At 43.3% G+C, this 20,493-nt stretch overlaps 1 protein-coding gene across 6 annotated transcripts in view; it reads right to left on the bottom strand.

Annotated features, from left to right (window-relative positions):
* Nucleotides 1-20,100, bottom strand: part of LUC7L (LUC7 like) — a 36,711-nt gene extending 16,611 nt beyond the window's left edge. For 2 of the 6 annotated variants that reach the window (XM_042972292.1, XM_042972289.1), the window contains exons 1-3: nt 19,875-20,100; nt 17,868-17,962; nt 11,083-11,181 (exon numbers count right to left, since the gene is read on the bottom strand). In XM_042972292.1, coding sequence (XP_042828226.1) covers nt 11,083-11,181; nt 17,868-17,962; nt 19,875-19,935 — 255 coding nt within the window. In that variant the 5' untranslated portion in view covers nt 19,936-20,100. Of the gene's footprint in view, nt 1-11,082; nt 11,182-17,265; nt 17,308-17,867; nt 17,963-18,939; nt 19,011-19,317; nt 19,333-19,874 lie in introns of those variants that run through there. The other 4 variants (XM_042972293.1, XM_042972294.1, XM_042972288.1 and 1 more) reach the window with 4 other exon arrangements.
* Nucleotides 20,101-20,493: the final 393 nt, after the last annotated feature.

Raw genomic sequence — 20,493 nt, 5'->3', positions numbered from 1 at the left:
GCTTTGGAATACTACGTAGCCACAAAAAGGAATAAGGAACTCTATACAAAGATACACTAACAAGGAGAACAAAAAAAAAAGGGGGTAAGGATACAATAAGTGTATAGTAGACTGCTATTTGTGTAAAAACAAAACAAAACAAAAGAAAAAAAAACAATGGAATACAGACATACTATCTGCCTCAGGTATGCACATAAACTCTAAAGGAAACAGAACACTTAACTGGTTACTTCTAGAAGCAACCAGGTGACTGAAGAACTGAGCAGGAGAGCGGTTTCACAATGTACCTTCTATACTTTAAATTTTTGAACCTTATGAGAGTTCTACATGTTTTTACATTGCTAAGAGATGCTGCACCTTAGTGAAATAACTGATCTAGGCAACTATCCTCAACTGTGCTTCAAGCATCAGGCTAAAGGCTGAAGGGGACCTTCACGACCAAGAGATAAAGGGTGTCTGTAATGACCAAGCCCACAGATCACTGTGTCAGCTGAGGTGATACAACAGGAAGGGCAAAGCTCTACCTCTGAAATCCTCCAGTCACAGAAGAAAGTAAATCTGATTATCAAGCCTCCAGATCTAACTCCTAGGGTACAGGAATTTCAAAGATAAGGGAAAACATGTTAAAAAAAACATCATGAGGATACAATCACCAAAGTCCAGGAGGAGACTTTAAGAAAATTAATTTCTTCAAAAAGATTTAAAAAGACTTACAAAAAGAAGTAAAAAGACTTACAAAGCACTCTAATGTGTAGCCCTTATTCTGAATCCTAAGTCAAACAAATAAAACTGTAAAAGAATCCTTTTTGAAGCAATCTGGGAAATCTGAACACTATCAAATGGTATATTATTTTTTAAAAAGACTGTTTTTAATAAAGTCTTCAACTTCTAGATATACTCTTGCAGTATTTACAAATGAAATTCCATGTCTAGGAGCTACTATAAAATAATCCAGTGGGGGCACCTGGCTGGCTCAGTTGGTGGAGTGTGCAACTCCTGATCTCAGTCTTCTGGGTTCAACCCCTCTGGTGGCGGTAGATATTACTTAAAAAATAAAATCTTGGTGTGCCTGTGTGGCTCAGTCAGATAGTGTCCAACTTTGGCTCAGGTCATGATCTTGCAATTCGTGGGTTCGAGCCGTGTGCTAGTGTCTGTTCTGACAGCTCAGAGCATGGAGCCTGCTTCTGATTCTGTGTGTCCCTCTGAATCTGCCCCTGTCCGACTTGTGCTGTCTCTGTCTCTGTCTCTCTCTCTCCCTCTCCCTCTCTCTCTCAAAAGTAAACATTAAAGGGGCGCCTGGGTGGCTCAGTCGGTTAAGCGTCCGACTTCGACTCAGGTCACGATCTCGCGGTCCGTGAGTTCGAGCCCCATGTCGGGCTCTGAGCTGATGGCTCAGAGCCTGGAGCCTGCTTCGGATTCTGTGTCTCCCTCTCTCTCTGCCCCTCCCCCGTTCATGTTCTGTCTCTCTCTGTCTCAAAAATAAACAAAACGTTAAAAAAAATTTTTAAAAAAGTAAACATTAAAAAAATAATAAGAAAAATAAATAAAATCAAATAAATAAAACTTTACAGGCATCTGGGTGGCTCAGGCGGTTAAGCGTCTGATTCTTGGTTTTGGCTCAGGTCGTAATTTGTTTGTGAGTTTGAGCTCCGTATCAGGCTCTACACTGACAGCGCAGAGCCTGCTTGGGATTCTGTCTCCCTCTCTCTGCCCCTCCCCTGCTCGCTCACTCACTCTCTCTCTCTAAAAAAAAAAAAAAAAATTAAAAAAAATAAATAAAATCTTTTTTAAAAAAAATCCTGTGGGGAAACACAAGAAAAAAGATGAAACAGGAATCTTCATATCAATAATCACTGAAAGAATTGTTGCACAGGAGTTGCACTGGGAGACAGAACCCAGAAATTTCATTATAATATTCTGTTCAGTTCTGTATCTTTAGAACTTTCCCTTACCACATTTTAATTTTTATTATTTAAAAAAAAATTTTTGGGGCGCCTGGGTGGCGCCGACGGTTAAGCGTCCGACTTCAGCCAGGTCACGATCTCGCGGTCCGTGAGTTCGAGCCCTGCGTCAGGCTCTGGGCTGATGGCTCGGAGCCTGTTTCCGATTCTGTGTCTCCCTCTCTCTCTGCCCCTCCCCCGTTCATGCTCTGTCTCTCTCTGTCCCAAAAATAAATAAAAAACGTTGAAAAAAAAATTAAAAAAAAAAAATTTTAAGTTTATTTATTTTGAGAAATACAGAGACAGCGTGAATAGGGAGGGGCAGAGAGGGGGGGGGGGAGGGAGGGAGATTTGGAAGAAAAGTTAAGGCAAGACGAAACAGCTGGCAGTGAACTCACCATTCCCAAGGCTTAGTGATGGGTACAAGAAAATTCATTATATGATTACATCTACTTTTGATATTTGAGATTCTCCACAGAAGTTTAAAAAAAATTCCCTGGTAAATCAACCTTTGTCTTTTTTTTGTAGAGAAATAATCTATTTAATCATAACTTTAAACTGTTAGAAGTTCGATGAGCAGGACTCACTACCTCCTTTTGGCCAGCAGAGCCTCAGAATTCTGACCCACAGCCAACCCTTGACACACAGGCTTCCAGCAAATGTTCTGAAACAGTCTGCTAAAAACCTAACCCACCAAGGTCAACTTGTGCCAGTTAACCAGCAAGCTGTCCCTTTTGAGGCGCCCGGCTCGATTAGCCAGAAGAGCATGCGACTGAAGTAGGGTATAGAGACCATTTAAATCAAAACAAGAAACGAAAGAACCAAGTTGTTGCTTTTAAAGTGTTTGCCTCCCTGCATTTTGACAGATAAGAGACTTGAGAGGCAGAGAGTCAGGGGGAGAGAGAATTGACAGTGTGGAGCCTGATGCAGGGCTTGATCTCAAGATCAAGGATCAGGACCTGAGCCAAAATCAAGAGTCAATGATTAACCAACTGAGCCACCCAGGTGCCCCTGCTTCCCTGCATTTTAAAGCAGTACTAAGTGACTGCCTCCAGGGAGGGGAGGGCACACTCTGTATTTTAAAAGCCAGATCTACCAATTCTCTGATTAAGCAGTATGTGTTCAATGAGACCACAAAAAAACAAAAAACAAATCAAACAACCCCCCCCACCCCCCAAAAAAAAACTATAGATGAACTCTCTATTATACACAATTTTGTACCTTTGTCTTGCTCGTGACATCATAGCAATTCTAAATCATTAAATAGATTTTATACAATTTCGAGGGCAGTCTATGACATGAGTTCTGTGTCCAATTTTCCAATCTTATAAACAATCCTACCATATTTGTTTACCAATGCCTGCCTATATTTCTAATTACTTCCTAAGAATGGAGATTTGTAAAACTAAGTCACAAGGTAAAAATACACACACACACACACATTTTGTTAAGATCTTCGTTTTGAGGGGTGCCTGGGTGGCTCATTCAGTTGAGTGTCTGACCACTGATTCTGACTCAGGTCATGATCTCATGGTTAGTGAGACTGGGCATGGAGCCTGCTTGGGATTCTCTCCCCCCGCTTTCTCTCTCTCTGCCCCTCCTCTGCTCACAGATGCTTGTGCTTTCTTTCTCAAAACAAATAAATAAACTTAAAAAAAAAAAAAAAAGATTTTTATCTTTGGGGGGCCTGGATAACTCAGGTGAGCGTCTAACTCTTGATTTCAACTCAGGTCATGATCCCTGGATAGTGGAATAGAGCCCTGCATCAGGCTCTGTGCTGAGTGTGGAGCCTGCTTGAGAGTCTCTCTCCCCCTCTTACCCTCCCCCCACTTATTAAAAAAAAAAAAAAAAAAGATTTTATTCTTAAGTAATCTCTATATCCAATGTGGGGCTCGAACCCACAACCCCAAGACTGAGCTGCACACTCCACGAACTGAGCCAACCAGGCACCCCAAGATAAAAATAGTTTTAAAAAAAAAAAAATTTTTTTTAACGTTTATTTATTTTTTTGAGACAGAAAGAGACAGAGCATGAACGAGGGAAGGTCAGAGAGAGGGAGACACAGAATCCGAAACAGGCTCCAGGCTCTGAGCTGTCAGCACAGAGCCCGATGCGGGGCTCGAACTCACACACTGTGAGATCATGACCTGAGCCGAAGTCGGCTGCCCAACCGACTGAGCCACCCAGGCGCCCCTAAAAATAGTTTTAAATTTTCATTTCTGCCTATTATTGTGTTAGCTAACTGGACCTAATGACTATATGTGACACCGAAAATGTAATTTTTTCTTCTTTCCTCCCACAAGAAATAATCACTTAAGAATTTGGTATATACTGGGATGCCTGGGTGGTTCAGTTGGTTAAGCACCAGACTCTTGATTTCTGTTCAGGTCATGATCTCACGGTTCGTGGGATCGAGCCCTGTGTCAGGCTCTGTGCTGACAGAGCAGAGCCTGCTTGGGATTCTCCCTCCCTCTCTGCCCCTCCTCCACTCGTGCACATGCTTGCTCTTTCAAAATAAACATTAAAAAAAAATCTGGTGGGGTGTCTGGGTGGCTCAGTCGGTTAAGTATCCGATTTCGGCTCAGGTCATGATCTCACTGTGAGTTTGAGCTGTACTGACAGCTCAGAGCCTGGAGCCTGCTTTGGATTCTGTGTCTCCCTCTCTCTCTGCCTCTCCCCCACTCACACTGTCTCTATCTCAAAAATAAACATTAAAAAAATTTTTTTTTCTTAAAAACTGGTATATACTTTTATTTAAAAAAATTTTTTTTAAACTTTATCCATTTTTGAGAGTGAGACAGAGCATGAGTGGGGGAGGGGCAGAGAGAGAAGGAGACACAGAATCAGAAGCAGGCTCCAGGCTCTGAGCTGTCTGCACAGGGCCCTACACCGGGCTCGAACCCACGGACTGTGAGATCATGACCTGAGCCGAAGTCAGACGCTCAACCAACTGAGCCACCCAGGCGCCCCAAAAACTGGGATATACTTTTAAAACTTGCATTAAGATGCATATACAAGAACACAATTTTCATTCCCACCAAACAGGACAATTTGGTAAGTTTCCATTTTCTTCTTCACATCATGTATCTTCTATGATCTACAACTGTGCAGTATTTCACTTTATTGTGACACAACTACTTTAGCCCCTCCAAAAACATCCATGTTTGGGTATCTCCATTTTTCCACTAATTCAAAATGATGCAATGAACACCTTCCATCTTCTCGTACACACGCAATGTTCTTGTAGAACAACTTCCTACAAATTGCTTAGAGGTGACTCAAATCTCTAACCGCTTTAATTATTTTTAAGGTTTATTTATTTTTGAGGGAGAGACAGCGTGAGCAGGGGAGGGGCAAAAAGAGAGGGAGACACACACACACACACACACACACACACACACACTCCTTACATAACAAAAATCGTTTAAAACAGAACTCAAACACCTGTTATCTTTAATATATTTGATAAACTTTTCAACATTAAAACAAAACACATGTTCTGAGTTTGTGGTCAGTTGTCCCCCAACAGGTCTACTGCAGGGAGTCTGACCCCTCTGCCAGCACCATTAATTCTGGCAAATAACAGTGGGCTTCAGACACTTCCAGAGACTCTGGTAAATGGCTGGCCTATCTAATTATTGCCAACATGGAGATTTTATCAAAACACTGGATGAGGTACACAAAAATATAAGTTACTAAGAAAAAGCAGAATAAAGGGTGCCTGGGTGGCTGAGTTGGTTGAGCATGTGACTCTTGATTTTGGCTCAGGTCATGATCCCAGGATTGTGAGATCGACCTGCACATCAGGCTCTGTGCTTAAAATTCTCTCTCCCTCTGTCCTGTTTCCCACTCTCGCACACACACATTCTCTCTCAAAAAGAAAAGAAAAAAAAAAAAAAGAAAAATCAGAACAAATCATGGATTAGAGGTGGTTTACAACCTATGACAATGAAACCTGTATTCATCTCCTAACAGTGATGACCACACCACACTGCAGCCTTTCCAGAAACCAACCTCAAGATGGGCACCTGGGAGCTGTTGGTCCCAGGCCCGTGGCTCGGATAGTGCAGGGGCCGAACGGCAGGCTCGGAGGCCAGCACCACCAGCAGGTCTTCAGAGGGCAGCAGCAGAACAGGGACAGCAAGAATTAGCATACTGACTATATTTGGCCAAAAAGCTTCTGAGGGGTTCTGCTTCTCAAAATTGCAATTCTGACAAGAAGTACCACAACTAGCCTTTCTGATAAACCTATCTGTTCATCTTGAATCAACTATCTTTAAAAGATCAAAGTGACCTCCAGAGAGAGCTACTGGATGGCTGGTCACAGAAAGGGGAGACTTTTCACCAGAGCCTTTTAGACTTCTGGAATCTCCCACAGTAAACATGTATTACCTGCCAAAGAGATTTAAAAATTGGTTTTCATCAAATTAACTTAACAAATCTATATTCTGAGAAAAGCCTTTATCTTCCCTAAAAAGTTTATACTGTAAAACTAAGGAGATGAGAAGTTATTTTAGGGGCGAGGCACCTCTATGGATAAGTTGAGCATCCAACTTTGGCTCAGGTCATGATCTCACAGCTCGTGGGTTTGAGCCCTGCATTGGGCTGTGTGCTGACAGCTCAGAGCCTAGAGCCTGCTTCGGATTCCGTGTCTCCCTGTCTCTCTGCCCCTCTCTTGCTCACGCTCTGTCTCTCAAAAATGAATAAATGTTAAAAAAAAAAAAAAAAGTCATTTTACAGGCACCTGGGTGGCTTAGTCAGTTAAGCATCAGACTTTGGCTTAGATCATGGCCTCACAGTTTTCAGTTTCATGAATTCAAGCCCTACGTCGGGCTCTCTGCTGGAAGTGCAGAGCCCACTTTGGATCCTGTCTCCCTCTCTCTGCCCTTCCCGCTCCTCAAAAGGAAAAAAACATTTTTAAAAAAGTTATTTTAGCTTGGTATCGTAAAGTTAGGCCACTTTTAACTACTTTACTTAGAGTAATCCGTGTACATCCAAACAGTGTTGATATGTATAAATTAAAAACTCAAAAGGTGGGGCATGGGCATCATTATCTTAAAACCAATGCAGAAACTTTTAAGGTAAAATCTCCCTCTTCTCCCTAACACCTAGAGGTATCTTCTTAGCTTCATAGAACAACAGTCCACTGTGTGACAGAACAATATACTTATTTTTTTCTTTTTTAAGAAGATTTTATTTTTGTGGGGCGCCTGGGTGGCTCAGTTAAGCGTCCAACTCTTGGATTCGGCTTAGGTCATGATTGCGCAGTTTGTGGGTTCGAGCCCCACGTCAGGCAGGCTCTGTGCTGAGAGCGCAGAGCCCCTTGGGATTCTCTCTCTCTCTCCCTCTCTCTCTCTCTCTCTCTCTCTCTCTCAAAATAAATACATAAGTAGATTAAATAAATACACACACACACACATCCAACGTGGGTCTTGAACTAACAACCCAGAGACCAAGAGGTGCACACTGTATGGACTTAAGCCACCCAGGCACTTTGTGACAATTTATATAACTAGTTCTCCATTAATAGTTGCATTACAGCCTCTTTTTTTTCCCTTAAAAAAAAAAAAGTTGCAATGAGCATCTTTTACATATACATTTGCACGTATCCCTAAGATATGTTCCCAAGAGCATAGTTTTTTAAAGTTTTTTATTTTGAGAGAGAGAGAAATCACACATGTGTGCATGGGGGAGGGGTAGAGAGAGGGGGAGAGAATCCCAAGCAGGCTCCGCACCGTCAGCGCAAAGCCCAATGCAGTGCTTGATCCCACGAACCATGAGATCGTGACCTGAGCCAAAATCAAGAGTCAAACGCTTAACCGACTGAGCCACCCAGGCATCCCCTGGCTATCAAACATTTTAATTTGAGCCACCTGTAAAATCAAAAATTATTTTTAAGGAGTTGGGGGAGGGGTAGTTACCTTTTTCAGTGAAAAATTCCTATGTGTGATAAATTTTCTCATAGCACAAAAAAGTCTCTTGACCCACTCTAGCCCTCCAACCAAGTTAAGAGTGTTCATAATCTCTAAAACACCTCTCTGCACATCTAAACATGTCAACAAGTGTACACCACCCTTCCCTGTTAAAAAAAAAAAAATACACACTATGGAGGGGTGCCTGGCTGGCTCGGTCAGTAGAGCATGCAACTCTTAATCTCAGGGCCATGAGTTCACACCCCACATTAGGCACAGAGCTCACAAATAACTAAGTACTGTATGCAATTTACAACAGCGTTAAAAAAAAACAAACACCACACTATGGAAGCATCATATCACACTTTGCTTATCCACTTAATCTACCTTGCAGATAAATTCACTTCAGTGATACAGTGAACTAACTCAATTCTCTTTTCACAGCTCTACTTCATTCCATCCTAAAGAGCAACTATGATTTAGCCAGTCCCTTATTGAGGAAGTCTACTTGGTTCCCGTTTTCTACAGTTATAAATGCTGTAGGAATATTCCAGAACAAATTTATCTTTGTACGTATGGGAAGTATTACCAGTGAGCTATGATCTTAGAACTGGCCATCCTGGGATGTGCTTTCACATCTTCAGATGTTGAATTACCCACGAGGTGTATCAGGATTACTTAATTCTTCATCTCTTCAGTTCTGAATGAGGGAGAGCACCCACCACAGGATTAGATGCCCGCTAGGAAATGTCCTTTTCCATTCTTTGCCCATTTTCTATTGAGCCACTAATACCATTCTAGTCAATGACGATGAATCTTACATAGAACTAGCTTGTTGTCCTCCACACTGCAAATATTCTGTCCCAGCTTATTCTCATTGTATGTAAGGCAATTTTTTTTAGTAACCTCTACAACCAACGTGGGGCTGAAACTCATGACTCAGATCAGCAGTCACATGCTCTTCCAAGTGAGCAGGCCAGGAACCCCACATATGGGTATTTTGGATACACTAAATTTGTACGTTTTTACACAAACGCACACATCTTTCTCTTATAGCTTCTAGACTTTATAGCACCGAGATGACAAAACAAAATCCATTTTGGGGGGATCCACCTGGGTATTTTACTACCGGTTGGTACATAGTTTACTGTTCGTTAAAAACAAATCCAGTTTCTCCATACTGGCGGAACACACCTCCTTCAAAATACACTACACGACTACGTGTTTCAGTCTGTTTCCAGTTCTTCTACTAATCTATTTCGTAGTTGTAAATTCATCAGGTCATTTAAAAAACGCGTGGACATTCTGATTTAGCAGAAATGCTGAGACTTATGATCCAGAAAACATTGCTGAAACTGAGATTTCAAACAGACACTGGTGTACATACCAGTTTCTGAAACCTGACATCCCAAGATAATGGCCTCTTCACATAAGCATTTGCAGTTTACTGAAGAATGAAACTCACAATACAGAAAAATTCCCTTTCTGAGCCTCTTCTGTCAGGTGACCTGTTGCTAAAGGCATTTTTATTTTTAGTTAATTCCAAGATTCAACACTGAGAACACGCTGTGGCTAAAGAATGAATCTGAAAAAGAATTGTTAATTTTCATCACTTTAAAAGCTACTGGATTGGGGCGCCTGGGTGGCGCAGTCGGTTAAGCGTCTGACTTCAGCCAGGTCACGATCTCGCGGTCCGTGACTTCGAGCCCCGCGTCAGGCTCTGGGCTGATGGCTCGGAGCCTGGAGCCTGTTTCCGATTCTGTGTCTCCCTCTCTCTCTGCCCCTCCCCCGTTCATGCTCTGTCTCTCTCTGTCCCAAAAAAATAAATAAAAAACGTTGAAAAAAAAATTAAAAAAAAAAAATAAATAAAATAAAAGCTACTGGATTAAATAGAATTTACTCAAGTTATAATACATCCTTCAAAATGGCCTTTGGTGAGGAGGAAATGCCTTTCCTTGGGTTTTGTTTTTCCCTGACTCCCTCACACCAAGTTCTGTCCCTTCCCAGTCTTCACTCAGAAACCATTGTGAATGGCATCAACGCCACGCCACCCTTTAGTTATTTAGAGACAGACAGTGTATGAGTGGGACAGGGGCAAAGATAAAGGGAGGCGCCAGTGCAAAGCCCAAAGCAGGGCTAGAACTCACAAAACTGTGAGATCATGACCCGAGCCGAAACCAAGAGTTGGCTGCTCAACCGACTGAGCCCCTCAGAGGCCCCTACATCAAACCCCTTCACTGACCTCTAGTCATACTAGCGATGGATGATGAGAGAAAAGAAAAAACTTAAATAGAGTGACTCTAAATCCTGCATTCTCAACGGAGAAAGGGGTGAAAACGCTTAAAGGATGAAAAAAAATCTTAGATATCACAATGGTTTGTGGCCTGGAAATGACCACAGCACATAAGCTAATATGCAGGGTATCTATGGTAACAAAATTTCATGGAGGGGCAAGGGACAAATTAGAACTAAAGATCTAAAAGGGCTCCTTTGGGAGGCAACATTTTTTTTAAAAGTTGCGAAGTTCCATTTTATTACCATTAAATTGCAAAAATTTAACACTAAAGGGGTATAAACTGGTATCATGGCTTCATCAACAACAGAGTAACAACAGAAACAACATACAGAAAAAGGACATTACAGAACTATCCTGCAAGGATCAACACACGCATCCCCTACAAGCCAGCAATTTCTTTCCTCGGAATAGACCCTAGATAAATCCTAATACGTGTGCACCAAAAAGATATTCAAGAACACTCATAATACTGTTTGTAACAGCAAAAAAAACCTAGAATCAACCTGTCTGTGAATAATGAATGGAGTTTGGGGAATAGTCAAGCAGCAATGAAAATAAACCATATCCAACAAAATGGGTAAAAAGAGACATACTGAATGAAAAAATAAGATTACCAAGGATCTATATTATGAAACAATTTTTCTAAAGCTTAAAAACAGGCAAAAGTATAATGTTCAAAGAATCATAATAATACGTAATCAAAAACACCTTGAAAAGGAAAGGATAGATATGAAACGCACAACAGTGTCGGGGTGGCAGACATACAGGTGGATACCAAATGATACTGGCCATGTTCTAACTCTAAGGGAGAGTGGTGGCATAGTAAGTATCTCTTCAATTATTTTGCTTCATAACTTACAAATCTCACATTATTCTCATTAGTTGATATTTGGCTCTTCACAGTAGGGATGAATTAACACCAAAAAAAACTTACATCTAATTCAAAAAACAGGTCCCTTTCTTTACTTGCAATCTCATAGTCTGCTCGGAGGGCCAAGTCGTGGATTTTGGTACATTCTCCTAAATCCATGCGCTGTAAGAAAGAAACAAAAATTTACACATGAGCATCTACTCATTGTAGAAAGCACACGACCTGGTGTTTCAACTGTCACCAAAATAAACAATACCTCTTTGAATACTAAACTAGAATAAATAAATTAAGAAACCATGCATAGCCAAGAAGCCTTACTTTTCTTTCACCACGATTATGTGACACTTGTATGCATTTAAGTGTGAAGGTTTGTATCTCTTTCAAAGCCAGAAATAGAATAACAATGAAAACCACATTAATTAGCTTTTGCTAGTTTTATTTTTGCATCAGTCATAGAAAAAACGTCTATTCAGTGAGTATCAGCATGGGGGAGGGGAAGGTGGCAAGGAAAAGGCCAGAAAACAAGATGCCATCAATACAAATTTCTAGGCATTCCTTCCTATAATCCTCACTACTCAAGACGATCAATGCTTTGGGTGCAGAGATAAGGAAAAGGAAAGAGCAGATAGCAATCAGGTTTTGGCAATTCTAACAGAACCTGACGCTTAGTTTTGTGTAGCTCTTTGTATACCAGAAGGCATAAAGCAGAATGGGCCAATTCAGAGCCAAAAGAATCCTCCAAACATTCTCCTAACCTAGTAAATGACCCTTGACATAACTGGGGACATAGATTGCGCCACAAAAGGCTCTTTTACTAAAACAAATGGCTTGTGTTACCGGTAACATTAGCCTGACGTGACATGCTATCATGTGTTGTACACCTATGTAAAACAAACAACAGGGCACATTCCTTAACTAAATTCGGAGTGTGGGACTCTGTGATGGCACCCTCCACCTCTGGCCATCACGAGAGCACAAGGAAAGTTTGTATGCTGAGGATCATGCTATCAAGTCAGACAGGGCAAGTTAACAAAAGCCAATACCACAATGAGGAGACATCTCTGAAATCCAAGCACTTGGGACAAAAGCACAGGTATACATAACTAGCAAACAAAGAATGATGGGAGTCCAGGACCTCCTGTAAGCTCAAACTACAACTATGTCCAAAATGAGTTCAAAACCTTCGTGGATTATAAAGTCCTTAACATCTTAGGCAAATTAGGGAGTCTCGTGGTACCTAACTCTTGAACCACAGTCTCACAGAAGGTGCGCGCCATGCTCACTAACGAAACGTCCTTTAGAATCACCAGTGAGAACCAACAGTGGGCTCCCTGGTGTAGAGCTTATCTTCATTTGATCTTCATTTTGATCATCTTCTGCATTTAAATGCTGATGACCTTTTTTCTCCTTCACTGTTGTTATCGTGAAGTCATATGTAGCTCACGTATGTTGCTTCACAGGGGCATCTAGAGGCAGGGCAATAGTAGTTCTAGAAGCCAAAGTTGCAAATAGAATCGCTGTCCCTGTACTGCAGACAACTTTTGCTTCATTCACTCTTAAGTATCAATACGATTTTTTAAAATATAGTCTCCACAAGAGAAAGGTAAGCACTATAGCTGCAAAATAACTGGCAAACACCAGGAATACTTAAAAGCTAATGCAAGTTCTGTATCTCAAAGAAAACCTACCATCAGAGGAAACACTAAAACCTGAAGTACTAAGCCTTCAGTACATGTAATGTAATACAATTTCAGGAATAGAATTTACTCATTCATCACTTATGTAGAACACCCAGTGCTCATCCCAAGTGCCCTCCTTAATGCACATTGGTCATTTCGCCCATCCCCCCAACCAACACCCCAGGCAGTAACCCAGTTTGTTCTCTGTATTTAAGAGTCTCTTATGGTTTGTCTCCCTCTCTGTTTTAATCTTTTAAAAAAAATTTTTTTAATGCTTGTTTATTTTTGAGAGAGAGAGAGAGAGACACAGAGTGTGAGCAAGGGAAGGGCACAGAGAGAGAGGGAGACACAGAATCCGAAGCAGGCTCCAAAGCGGAATCCGAAGCTGTCAGCACAGAGCCTGATGCTGGGCTTGAACCCACGAGCTCTTGAGATCATGACCAGAGCCGAAGTCAAACACCCAACCGACTGAGCCACCCAGGCGCCCCCTCTCTGTTTTTATCTTATTTTTGCTTCCCCTCTCCTATGTTCATCTGTTTTCTTTCTTCAATTACACATAGGAATGAAACCATACAGTATTTGTCTTTGACTTATTTTGCTTAGCATAATACACTCTGGTTCCATCCACATTGTTGCAAATGGCAAGATCTCATTCTTTTTGATCACCTGATGACATTCCGTTGTATGTATACCACAGCTTCCTTATCCATTCATCAGTAGATGGACACTTCAGCTCTTTCCATATTTTGGCTATTGTCATTAGTGCTGCTATAAACATTGGGGTCCATGTGTCCCTTCGAATAAGCATTTTTGTATCCTTTGGATAAATACCTACCAGTGCAATTGCTGGGTCATAGGATTAAGTACTAAGCATCTTAAGTACAAATCAACCTCCATTCTAAAAATTTAAATTGTCACGGGGTGCGTGGGTGGCTCAGTTGGTTAAGCCTCTGACTTCCGCTCAGGTCACAATCTCACGGTTCATGAGTTCGAACCCCGCAATGGGCTCTGCATGAACAGTGCAGAGCCTACTTGGGATTCTGTCTTTCTTTCTCTCTCTCTCAAAAAATAAAAAATAATTTAAGAAAACAAAAATTTTAATTGTCAGGAAAATTTTGACATTTGTGAACCACACAGGAAGAAATTCACTGCTGTCTTCGTTTGGGTGAGAACTCTCAGGCAGCCACTGCTAATGCAAGCAGTGGACAGGGCTGGGTTCCACGGTTACTCCCTGTCTATATATTTTCAGCTTTGCCAAGGAGGGAACAAAGTACTGGCTAATTTCCCTGGCAGCTGAACACCAAGCAGAGCTGCAATGTCACATTAGGCCCTTCCAGAAGATTTCAAATGGCTGTTAAATCCAGCTTGTCAGATCTTTTTTACCGAACAAATATCTGTGTTCGCTACCTCCTAGTGGTCTCACACTGGGCAGGGAACTAAACACACAGGGCAGGGAACTAAAGGCTCTTTCCAGAACATGTGGAAAACAAGTTCTTCCACTGAGGCAAGTTACACTACCTTCCTCCAGTTATCTTACTCTCCCAAACTTAACAACCAATACTGTATTTTCCCATTAAGCGGTTTTTTTCAAGTTTATTTATTTATTTTGAGGTGCCTGGGTGGCTCAGTCAATTAAGCGTCAACTCTTGGTTTTCACTCGGGTCATAATCTCACGGTTTCATGGGGTCGAGCCCTGTGTTGGGCTCTGCGCTGGTGGCATGGAGCCTGCTTGGGATTCTCCCTCTCCCTCTCTGCCCTTCCCCCATTTGCACTGTCTCAACCTCTCTCAAAATAAATAAACTTAAAAATTTTTTTCAAAAATAAAATTTATTTATTTTGAGAAAGAGAGCACGAGCAAGCACACGCACACACAAGTGGGATTGGAACAGAGGGAGAGAGGGAAAAAGAGAATCCCAAGCAGGCTCCGTACTGTCAGCACCGAGCCTGATGCGGGGTTTGAACTCATGACCTGTGAGATCATGACCTGAGCTGAGATCGAGTCAGACACTTAACTGATTGAGCCACCCAAGGGCCCCATAGCCTTAACAAAACTGTAACATCCATTCCACCTTGCCTCAGGCCTACTAATGACAGGAGATGGTTCTGAGCAACAACTTGGGCCTGGAGCAGCCCATGGAAGACTAAAGGTTATACCCACCTTCATTCAGCCACTCTAACTTTTTTTTTTACATGTTTTATTTTTGAGAGGGAGAGGACATGAGTGGAGAAGGGGCAAAGAGACAGAATCCCAGGCAGGCTTGGGAACTGTGAGATCATGACCTGAACCAGAGTCGGATGCTTAACTGACTGAGCCACCCAGGCACCTCTAGCCACTATATTTTAAAGAATCACATTCATTCCATTATAATTTGACACAAAACACAAACTCCTCAGAAGATCCGTCATTCAACTCTACCCCTCACTTCCCCCTCCGATACAGTCCACACCAGTGAGGCCCGACCTTTACAACCGCTTTCATCCGATTTTCCAACCCTCATCCTAGTCGTCCCTCAGCAGCCCCTGACATTTGTTTATTTGCATTTTCACAGTACCATGGGTTCTCCTGGGTTTTCTCCTCCTCCTTAGTCTGCTGCTTCTTAGACTCCCCTAGCAGAGCCGCCCTGGGCCAACCCCCCCCCCCCCAGGAGTGACCCTGCTCATCCCGTGCCTTCTCATAACTCATCCGATTCGGCAGTCTCTGCCTGCCTCTCCCCCTCACTCCCACCTCAGACACGCCAGCAGCATTCCCACTGTCCTTCAGTTCCAACTTCCACCCAGAGCATTATAACCCCAACTGTGCAGGTGTTCCTTCTCACCATTCAACGTCCTGAGAAGCCTTTCTTATCACTCTACCTAAAACCATCCATTATCCACTTAATGTCTGTCCTCTTCCTCCACTGGAATAAAGACTCTGTCTTACTGGTACCATTTCCCCAGTGCCTGGCACACAGCTGGTGTCCAATAAATACCTGGTGAGTTAACCTGTACCTACCACAATAAACGCTTGTAAGAAACGCGCTCATTCTCACTATCTTTCTCACTGGCATTCAGGAACAATGCTACCCAGGGATCTGACCTCCCTGCTCGAAGTACCGAAATGCATTACTCATGTGCGTCCATCCCCCTCTGCTCCTTCTGGCTTCTCCCACTAAGATCAGTCAACAACTCCAAGTTGTGATGCACCCCCCCCAACGGGATTTTCCTTCAGCTGAACTACTTTCAACTACTGGAAACCGTTAATCTACACTGACGGTACCCAAAACGATTAGCAGCAAAAGGTATCTCTACCCAGGTCAAACTACAGGCAAAACCTCAGGTAACAAAAGCACAGGGTTCGACATTCGTTTCTTCTCTGTTCTCTGAAGAGTGAGCTTGAGAATTTAATACATGAGTGGTTTTCCACAGGCTGCTCCCCCCACAAGTGTAATAACAAAAGTAATCATGAAGAAAATGTTCCCTAGTGGATGCACATTTGACCCTTAAAATGAAAAAATAATATAAAATAAAATGAGTACAGGGGCGCCTGGGTGGCTCAGTCGGTTGGGCGGCCGACTTCGGCTCAGGTCATGATCTCGCGGTCCGTGGGTTCGAGCCCCGCGTCGGGCTCTGTGCTGACAGCTCAGAGCCTGGAGCCTGTTTCAGATTCTGTGTCTCCCTCTCGCTGACCCTCCCTTGTTCATGCTGTCTCTCTCTGTCTCAAAAATAAATAAAACGTTAAAAAAAAATTTTTTTTCAAAAAAAATAAAATGAGTAGAGTTTTTATATTCCACAAAGTAGCTATGCAATCTAAAATGGTGGTCGTCGGGGGGCGCCTGGGTGGCGCAGTCGGTTGGGCGTCCGACTTCAGCCAGGTCACGATCTCGCAGTCCGTGAGTTCGAGCCCCGCGTCAGGCTCCGCTCCTGCTTCCGATTCTGTGTCTCCCTCTCTCTCTGCCCCTCCCCCGTTCATGCTCTGTCTCTCTCTGTCCCAAAAATAAATAAATGTTGGAAAAAAAAAAAAATTTTTTAAATGGTGGTCGTCGGGGCGCCTGGGTGGCTCAGTCGGTTAAGCGTCCGACTTCGACTCAGGTCATGACCTCACAGTCTGTGAGTTCAAGCCCCGCGTCAGGCTCCGCTCCTGCTTCCGATTCTGTGTCTCCCTCTCTCCCCGCCCCTCCCATGCTCACACTCTGTCTCTGTCTCTCTCAAAAATAAACAAACATTAAAAAAAATTTGAAAAAAAAAAAAATAATAATAAAATAAAATAAATAAAAAATAAAAATGGTGGTCATCTTTATCGGACTCCTTTTCTGTAAGTAGCTGAATCACGGCAGGTAATTCTCCACTCTTTAGTCTTTTTCGATCCTATCTGACTCTGAAGAAACATACATTCCATAACACTAGCATTTATTTGTTTGGGTTGTCTCAAGTGAACGTAAAACTTTAGGGTTTATATTCACTGGAGCATGTGCTGATTTCTTGAGAGGGTGGCATAACACAAGCCTAAAACTCATATTCAAACAAAACGCTAAAACCTCAGTGTTAAACCCAACTGATTTTTTAAAAACCTAAAAATTTGGGGGGGTACCTGGGTGGCTCAGGGGGTTAAGTATCCTGCTCTTGATTTCAGCTCAGGTCATGATCTCAGTGGTTTGTGAGCTCAAGACCCATGTCAGGCTCTTTGTTGACATCACAGAGCCTGCTTGGGATTCTGTCTCTCTCCCTCTCTCTCTCTGCCCCTCCCCCACTTGCTATCTCTCAAAAAAAACACAAAAAAACAAAAAAACACACACCTAAAAACTTGGGGAAGAAATGTACCTTGTTGTACCAAAAATTTACCAGATATCTGATGTGAAAACAAACCAACCCAGAATTTTCAAAGTATAGGCTGACCTGAAGCATACTTTCAGGTTTGGCCAAATGACACTAGTCAGAGTACTTAGTTATGAATATCTCCATATAAATGATTCAATGAAAATCTGCTAACTTACAAAATGAACTTTATAGCAATAACACATGTCTCGTAACACCAAATGCCACCAAACTAATGCCACGAGTCTATCATTTGAAGGACAATAGATGATTTCTGCCTGGTAAAGGAAAAGAGAATTCAAGCTGTAAGCCCTTCACTGCCTGCACAGCCCTCATCTGAGTGTTTGATGATATTCTCCCAAACCCAAATACACCTACCGTCCCAGCCAGGATATCATGGGGGCAGCAGTCCAGAAGGTGACTCTTGCAGACACGGTCATCTGTAAACTTGACCCTCTGTCTGGTTTCGTCTCCTGAAATTCATTTGTGGTTTTAAATAAGACAATATTATCACGTTAAACACAAAAGCATATCTGGTACAACAATTCACCTGGATGATTGGCAGACTACGAAATACAATGAAAAGCTGATCTAGAGATAATTTACAACTGGAGCGGAATACAGATGCTTTTTGATGCTGAATGTATCATGAAGAATCACACTTAATGAGATCTGACTCCATCATTGTGCCAAAGAAGTCAAGGAATCTGAAGTAAGAGACTGAGCACCAAAAGGCCATTAACCCCGCACATACATGTGGGGAATGATACCAAAACCCATGCTACTCAGAGGGCCATGAATCACCACATATGACTTATAGCTGGTAGTTTCTCCACCAACAGAAGCTACATATTAGTCTTATCGTTTTGCTATGGACAAATGCATAGGCAGTATTTTGCCCAAAGTCACATGAAGGAGAAAGCTTTCAAACTCTACCACTGACTGATAAATAACCTAGACCTAGTCTTCCTCTCCCCCGTCACCCCCACCCTTAAAAAAGAGAGTTGGCACCTGGGAGTCACTTTTAACAAGACAATACCGGAAAAAAAAAAAAAAAAAAGGAACTAGGTTAGTCAATACACACTGTGAGTTCCAACACATACTGTACCCATCTGCATTCTTCAAGACCTCAGCTGCAGAATTTTATGCCCGCTGTTGAAAAGTTTTAAAGGAAAAGTTTTCTTGCCCAACCTGCAGTAAGGAAGTCAGGGGAATGATACATAAAAGTAAAGGCAAAGTGGAATGTGACAAATTTTAAAGCTAATCTGTGTATCCACAGAGCTGTGTAATACTAAAGGAGGAATATATTTTAGGATTTGCAAGCATCCAGGATTAATGTTGTGTCTTTTTATTGAAAATGTTTTCTTTCTAAACTACACTTTTAAAGTTATTTGTGAAAAAAAGCAAACACTTTTTTGTTATAACAGCTTAGAAATTGGTTGTGACTCACGGCTCGATGAACATGAGGCTTTTCTGCAACTCCCTTGCAGATTGATGTAGGCAGGCAAAGATACACTGAACCTTTATAAATAAAATAGAGGGGCCACAATTGTTCAGTTTGTATGAAATAAAAATATGGGAAGCAATTCAAAAGCAACTCAATATACAAAGAAAGCTAAAAGAGCACTTATTCACCTATGAGATAAAGTGCAAAGAATCTGCACAGCCCTGCGAATGTGTCCATGTGAACTTACAACTTCATTACTTCAGTAGAAAAGAAAACACAAACCACAGCAGGTATACACCTTTGCGAGGTGCAACCGCTTTCTCCTGAACACAACCATCATGATCTTTCACTCCTCCCTACGACAATCAGTGCAAGACCTACCTAACGACTGCCAAGCGCTGGCCAAACAGAGGCTCTCCTGTGTGACTAGGGGGAAAGGGGGCTGGAAAAGCACTCGGCAGGAACCCACGTTAGAAAAGCTCAATTCACAGCTCCCCTCGGTACAGAAGAGGAACGGCGGGGGTTTCAAGGCCCATCCGGCTCCCTCGGGTGTATGTAGCTTCTTCCCCGAGGAGCCTCGGAGGAGCTCCACCACCCGGCTGTCAGCGACCTGGAGCCCACGCTGGCGCCAGCCCTCCGCCGACTCCCCGGTTCGCGGCGCGGGGCCGCGGGAGCGGGAAGGAGTCGCGCGGCGCCGGCCAGGGAGAAAGTCGCAACCGCAAATGGGGAGGGGACCCATCGCCAGCAAGGGAGGGCCCGGCCGCGGCCGCCTCCAAGGCGAACCGGCTCAGACAAAGGCCCGGCGCCGGCGGTCGGCGCGCGGGGGAGGGAAGGGTGCCCGGCGCAGGCGCAGACGGTCGCGGCCCCCGCCTCAGGCCGCCCGGCGGCCTCGCCTCACTCCAGCCCAGCCCCTCGCCAGGCCTGTCGCCCGGACTCACCGTCCCGGGCCGTGCCCATGAGCTGGTCCAGCAGGGCCCGCATCTGCGCCTGGGCGGACATGATGGCCGGCGAGGGCGGCAGGGATGGCCGCGACGACTCCTCTCAGCGCACGGGCAGCGGCGGCGGCAGCGGCGACGAACGCTGGTCGCGTCGGCCTCGAGCCCACTTAGCTCCTTCCCGCCGCGGGGGACGCCGGGAGGAAGTGCGTCAGTGCCGGTGTTGAGCCTGCTGGGAAATGTAGTTTCTAAGGCGGGATAGGGAAGGAAACTCCGCCCTGTAAGAGACAGGCGGGAGGGGTCCAAACAAGTTGCCCAAAAGGGGAAGCCAAAAAAGTCCCCACCCTGATTTTATTCTAGGGCCCAAGACCTGTATGTTCCACTGGGACTAAACTGCAATAAAGTAATATGAATATGGACAATACAAAACGAAAAAATAAATCTTACGTGTTTTCTTGCTGGCAATGAAACCCTTTTACTCCCAGACTCCAGTTTTTCTCTACTGTGAAATGGGGATTCTAATGGTGCCTGTCCTATGACTTGTGAGAGTTAAGTCAAGCCTGGTATTAATGTTAGATTCTGTGATTACAATTTTATGGTGGTCCATCTGTGAGGTCAGTCG

Source organism: Panthera tigris, chromosome E3 (assembly GCF_018350195.1).
Source record: "Panthera tigris isolate Pti1 chromosome E3, P.tigris_Pti1_mat1.1, whole genome shotgun sequence".
NCBI classification, from domain to species: domain Eukaryota; kingdom Metazoa; phylum Chordata; class Mammalia; order Carnivora; family Felidae; genus Panthera; species Panthera tigris.
This window is presented reverse-complemented; position numbering and strand designations above follow the sequence as displayed.